At 40.2% G+C, this 5,953-nt stretch overlaps 2 protein-coding genes across 6 annotated transcripts in view; one reads left to right on the top strand and one right to left on the bottom strand.

Annotated features, from left to right (window-relative positions):
* Nucleotides 1–52: 52 nt before the first annotated feature.
* nudt18 (nudix (nucleoside diphosphate linked moiety X)-type motif 18) lies at nt 53–4,744 on the top strand. 4 transcript variants are annotated; one of them, XM_076990303.1, is made up of 4 exons: nt 53–108; nt 602–759; nt 2,532–2,745; nt 3,417–4,744. In XM_076990303.1, exons 2-4 carry the CDS (start codon nt 604–606, stop codon nt 4,061–4,063), a joined length of 1,017 nt encoding a protein of 338 aa, XP_076846418.1. In that variant the 5' UTR covers nt 53–108; nt 602–603; the 3' UTR covers nt 4,064–4,744. The 4 variants fall into 4 exon arrangements, with proteins under 4 accessions (XP_076846418.1, XP_076846421.1, XP_076846420.1 ...); XM_076990306.1 differs by lacking the exon at nt 53–108 and having other exon boundaries at nt 630–767; XM_076990305.1 differs by lacking the exon at nt 53–108 and having other exon boundaries at nt 637–771.
* Nucleotides 4,484–5,953, bottom strand: part of fhip2b (FHF complex subunit HOOK interacting protein 2B) — a 10,074-nt gene continuing 8,604 nt past the window's right edge. For both annotated transcript variants that reach the window (XM_076990301.1, XM_076990302.1), the window contains one exon: nt 4,484–5,953. This exon is cut by the window's right edge and continues 250 nt beyond it. The gene's annotated coding sequence lies outside the window, so the exon portion shown is untranslated.

Raw genomic sequence — 5,953 nt, 5'->3', positions numbered from 1 at the left:
TGCGTCAACGAATGGTGTTGCATGTTTAACCCAACCCACTCTAGAACGCAGTCCGCGCGACGTTCTCTTTGATCGCTCTAGATTCTTCATTGTAATCCACTGACGAACGTGAATACAATTTGTACCAATTTATGATATAAGCTATAATGTACTTTTCGTCGCCATAGGAAAACGACTACAATAAGTAGTATCTAACATTTCGGCCAGTTACAGTTGCATTATTTGTTTGAGAAGAGGGGTTGTCAAAAAATTCCAAATTAAATTTGATTGTATTCCTAACATTGACTATAGTTTGGTGTTTGGAAAAAACACAGTTACTCATAATTCATATTAATAACATACGTGATAAACGACGTAGCTAGCTACCTATACAGGATATCAAATGGAAAAGAAAAAACTCTTGAGTTGTGTAAAGCCAGTATGTAACTGTCAGTAGATCCCTTACTCTGTCGGCCAATAGCTGTGTAAAATGTCCACACTGTTCCTTGTGCCACAACGTAATCATCCCGAGCAGATAGTGTTGTATTTGTTTTAGCATATTTTGTGATAAGACAGGAGTTTACAGTGATTTTATACCAAGTTATCGCCTCTGCTATAACAGGAATGGACTCGACGTCCGAAGACTTGGAGGAAGACGTGAGGCTGATGCTGAACGGAGAGGGACTAGATGTCCCCGGGTTTGGTTCGTTCTCTGAACGGGCCGTCGCCCTGAGGAAGACCGCATGCTACGTGGTCGGTGCCGTTATCTTCAGCGCAAAGGTGAATGAGTGAGTAAGTGAGTAAGGTTGTGCGAGAGACTGTCATGTCGACTTGGGTCAGGGGTTCTGGTTTTCCTGCCGTCCCGTTTCAGGTCTAATGGAGGAGCGAGCAAAGGTTTCCGGTTCTGAGGGTTTACGCGCCACTTCACACGTCGAACACACATAAACACTTGATCATGACAACTAGTGATTGCGAAGCAAGTCTTTCTTTTAACCTTTTTAAAAACCTTGTAATGGCGACTTCTGCTGACGTTGTCCAAGAAGAAATCGTTAAAGCTTCTGGGAACCTGTTCAGATGCAGGTGTAGCCGTGACTGCGGTAAAGTTGGTTTCGCGTTCGCATATTCGGAATTCTTTCTTCAATAATTTTAAGACAGTATCAGCAAAAGTGCCAAATTGTGCAAATTCTCATTTCAGGCAAACAAAACAAATACCTACAACTTTGTTTACACCAGGAATAGACATTTTTTAAGTTGTAGACAATATTTTATTTAAAATGTACTTTTGTGACCGCGACAACGTCTAAGGCACCGTCTACAAATTACATTAACACGGATGCAAGTGGTGGTAGTAAAGGCCCCAGAGCACTGCGCACTCTATTTTTTTTCAATAATTTCAGTAGCTTTTCAATGGTCCAGCAAAAGGCCACCAAACAAGTTGTATTACACAACGTGCATCTTAAATAACAATCTATACATCAGAGATGGGTATTCATAGCTTTTATATATTTGTTGTAGTCCATTGTTGTCTTATTATTTCAATACCTTTTAAATAGTCCATCATAAGACCACCAAACAAGTTCTTATATATTAAGGGCATCCTAAACAACAACATACAACGCTTATATGTGTATTTTTACCTCTTGTCTATTTGTGGTGGTGAGTTTTAATCTTATAATTTCAATAGCTTATAAACGGTGCATCATAAGACCATAAAACAAGTTCTTATATATTAAGGGCATCTTAAACAATAACCTACAACTCAAATATGGGTATTTCTACCTCTTGTCTATTTGTGGTGGTTAGTTTTAATCTAAGAATTTCAATAGGTTTTAAACTGTGCACCTTTTGCAGAGGTGACAGCAGTACATTTAAAATAACATGTTATCTACAATTAAAATACCCACCCCCCCCATTACATCCGTGGGTGTAGCCTACATTAAAGAGACTTGATGACTGTCAAATCTGTCAAAATTTTGATTTGATTCAAGTTGTAGCCTACATTAAAGAGACTTGATGATTGTCAAATCTGTCAAAATTTTGATTTGATTCAAGTTGCTACATTCTGTAGCCTTCATAAAAGGTTTCTTTAATCTATTTTGGCCCATCAGAACTATCCGACTGGTTCTACAAGGCTCAACATCCTAATTTTTTATTTTATATTTTTCCTTGATGTCCTCTTACAAGTTCTGTGTGTCTTCATGTTCCAAAACCAGTCATAGTTCATTTTCCACAGCAATGTTCCAACATTTCTTTGTCCTTCAGAATTAATCATGTTGGTTCTGTTACCTGATACCTGTTTAAGACAGGTATAAGATTAATGAGCTGTGTGCAGACTGGCTGCCCAGTGTGCTATTTAAACACACTCAGAGCTGAAACAACACATGAGAACTTAAATTATTTTTAATTCATAATTAATTTAAATATAATTTAATTATTAGATAACAATCATCGTAGCACATTTCAAGAGCCATGCAAAGTGTAGACATGTGTTTTCTCACAACTGTATCTTAACCCTGTGTGTGTGTGTGTGTGTGTGTGTGTGTGTATTGTAGGAGGAGGTGCTGATGGTGCAGGAGGTGAAGAAGGAGTGTTATGGTCGCTGGTACCTCCCTGCAGGGCGTATGGAGGAAGGAGAGAGCATTACTGAGGCTCTTCAGAGAGAAGTCAGAGAAGAGGCGGGCTTAGACTGTCAGCCAATCACCATGCTGCTTGTGCAGGAACGTGGACCACAGTGGATCCGATTTGCCTTCCTCGCCGAAGTCACAGGTCAGAAAATGTGCTACAATGATCGTTATCAAATAATAATTGAATTATATTTTAATTAATTAATAGTTTAAAATCATGTCGGTTCTCAGGTGTGAGCTGTTTCAGCTCTGAGTGCGTTTAAACAACATATTATGCAGCCAGTCTGCACACAGCTCATTAATCTTATACCTGTCTTAAACAGGTATCAGGTAACAGAACCATCATGATTCATTCTAAAGGACAAAGAAATGTTGGAACACTGCTGTGGAAAATGAACTATGACTGGTTTTGATACATGAAGACACAGAACTTATAAAAAGACATCAAGGAAAAATATAAAATAAAAAATTTGGATGTTGAGCCTTGTGAAACCGGTTGGATAGTTCTGATGGGCCAAAATAGATTAGAGAAACACTTTATGAATATGTACAATAGGCTACAGAATGTAGCAACTTGAATCAAATCAAAACACACGGCATAATCTTTGTTGAATCTGAATTGTTCAGAACAAACCTTTTCTTCAAATTAATTTGATCTGTTTCTGCTGTAATAAATCATCTTGTTTTAAAGTATTTTTCCACTTAATTTGTTGTAGTGAAGACAGAAGTGCGGCCCCTGTGGGGGTCCCTGAAGACCAAGTTGTGCTGCACTGATTAGTCCATTAACCAATCATTCCTCCTTCCTTCCACCAGGGGGCAGTCTAAAGACACCTGCTGAGGCCGACTCGGAGTCACTTCAGGCTCTGTGGTGGGACAGAGAGAGTCCTCTTCCTCTCCGGAGCCCTGACATCCTTGCGCTTATAGACGCTGGCGTAAAATATCGTCAGAAGTCTTGGTTCCCCGTATCCCTCCCCATCAACCTGCCCTGCCACGTCGTCTGTCAAAGGCTACTGTTCACCTTCGTGTCTTCCAGCCACGGACAGGGTGACGAGGGACGTCTATGGCTGCTGCTAAGAGACCGTGCCGACGACGGTGAGACGGGGACACGTCCCCACCTTCCCGTAGTGATCACAGCGAAAACGCACACGGTCGCGTGGGCAGGACTCGGACTGCTTCAGGAGTGCATGCCCTCCTCCTGCTTGAGGGTAACTGCCAACGTCCGCGGGGTGTTAGGTGTGCAGCACTGCGGGAGAGTGCCCGGAAAGACGGACGGGATCTGCTTCAACACGCTTGCGACACTGGAACATTTGGAGGAGGAGGAGGGTACTGATCTCAGCTGTCCACCACCATTGGAGAGTGAGAGTTACAGGTGGCACGAAGTGGCTAATCAAAGCCTGAGGACAAAGATACTTCAGAGAATAAAAGATGGGTCACTCTTGCCTGTGCACAGCTTGTACTGATCTGAAGTCTCTTTTAATATGCACTAAGGTACTTTACAGTGGTAACTGGTTAGTGTAAGGTGATACCTTTAAGCTGAAATGCCCTCTAAAAGTGTTGAGCCCAGTCTCCTATATAATTGCATTTGAACATCAACTTTATTGATGTTGCAAAACAGGATGTGTAGTTTTAATAAAATAGTTCTTATAATTTAATTTAATTAAATTTAATAAGATTATTTAATAATTCCAGAGAACAGGTCTGCCTGCTGGTTCAATACGTAATTGCTGTACAGTGGTTAAACGTGGAGTGAAATCTGAACTCCAACAGGTAAACAGACACATAATATGTATACTAATATGTATACAGCATGGCATGTATAGTAGCATCTATATATTTTGGGTAAGTTAATGTGAAAAGAAGAGGTGCTGTGTTTTACTTAATAAGGCAGAACACACACTTTACTGAGAGAAGACCCACAGAGGTTAAACTGAACACAATAAATAATAAAGCTCTGGTGAACTCAAAAGGATCAGCAAACACTGAAATGAAATACATTTATAGCATTAACCCAAAAGAACATTAAAGTGTCAATTTACTGATTACAGAAAAGCAGGTTTTGTTTACAGAGAAGGAAATGTCTTGTATCAAGAATGACATTGCACTAATCTTATAATAAAACCTTTTAGTGATGCATAAGTAAATTTGATCATGTACCTTATTTTCCCCTTCATAGACGTTCACTTACTCAGTTTAAGACACTGAGACTATTCCCATTAACTTCACTGGGTGTTTAATGTTTTGAGTCCTGTGGTTGTAGACATGCTGTCCAGGACTAAGATATTCAATTTCTGCCATTTTCTTCTCCATAGAAAACACATCCAACTGATATTTAAATAGAGAAGTCAAACCTACACACACACACAAAATGGGTTTGTACCCCTCTTGGTTCAGTTATACAACATTGTGTAATTAAAAATAAACATTAATATCTATATATAAATTATCACTTGTAAGAAAGGTGATAGAGAAAAGATAAAAATCTCTTTACATACTTATTTAACACACTCCAATAATGCAGGAGTGAAGGACAGAAACCCTCCCAGTTTGCCCAAACAAGTCATGTTAATAAAAAAAACTGCATCTTGGTTAATAGTGATGTCTCGAAATCACTACTCCATTATGTACCGATGTACTGAAGTCACTATCACTCCACCGGCTCCATCAGTGATCTGCGTACTCAGAGGTTTTATCAAAACAAGTCTAGGTGACTTAGCCCAAAATGTTCAGTGAAACAAGAATTGTGCAATGGCTCAGGATCAGTTATTCCCACAACTCAACACACATGGTCCTGATGGAGTGGATCACCAGGTCCTGATGGAGTGGATCACCAGAACCTGATGGAGTGGATCACCAGAACCTGATGGAATGCATCAGGTGTGTCAGATCAGTGTGGGAGATGATCTCTGCAGGTAGATAGCCCCCACAGGTACTGGACTCTACCATGTTTGTCTCTGGCCCCAGAACCTGGCTGAGGCCCCCAGACCACCGTCTGACCCCTGCAGTCCTGGAGGGCAGGTGCACCGTACCTTTCATACAGCACACGGGTGAAGCTACTGCATGCATCTCTTGTACTCTTAAAACCATTTTCTCACAAAAAGCTAGAAAACATTATAATATTTCAAAATAAAAGTCTGTGCAATTGTTAAAGGTACTGAAATTCTTATTTAAATATATTTTTTAACCCAACAGCAGTTGTGTATGCCTTGTGTTTATCAACAGCCTGAAGCCTCCTTTTCCCAAAACAGTTTGGTCAAAGGCTCAAGCACCTCCTACATGAAGCATGTGACCAGCTTTGAGCCAATAATAAGTTTTCAGTACCTGTTACATTTGCCTAAAGTGACGCATGCCAG

Source organism: Brachyhypopomus gauderio, unplaced genomic scaffold, assembly GCF_052324685.1.
Source record: "Brachyhypopomus gauderio isolate BG-103 unplaced genomic scaffold, BGAUD_0.2 sc74, whole genome shotgun sequence".
Taxonomy (NCBI): domain Eukaryota; kingdom Metazoa; phylum Chordata; class Actinopteri; order Gymnotiformes; family Hypopomidae; genus Brachyhypopomus; species Brachyhypopomus gauderio.
The sequence above is the reverse complement of the archived record's forward strand: the minus strand, read 5'-3'. Positions and strand labels throughout refer to the sequence as shown.

Coding starts and splice junctions, on each gene's coding strand:
- nudt18 (XM_076990303.1), top strand. CDS start 604: ATGGACTCGACGTCCGAAGACTTGGAGGAAGACGTGAGGCTGATGCTG. Junction 760..2,531: donor CCGTTATCTTCAGCGCAAAG/GTGAATGAGTGA, acceptor TGTGTATTGTAG/GAGGAGGTGCTGATGGTGCA. Junction 2,746..3,416: donor CTTCCTCGCCGAAGTCACAG/GTCAGAAAATGT, acceptor TCCTTCCACCAG/GGGGCAGTCTAAAGACACCT.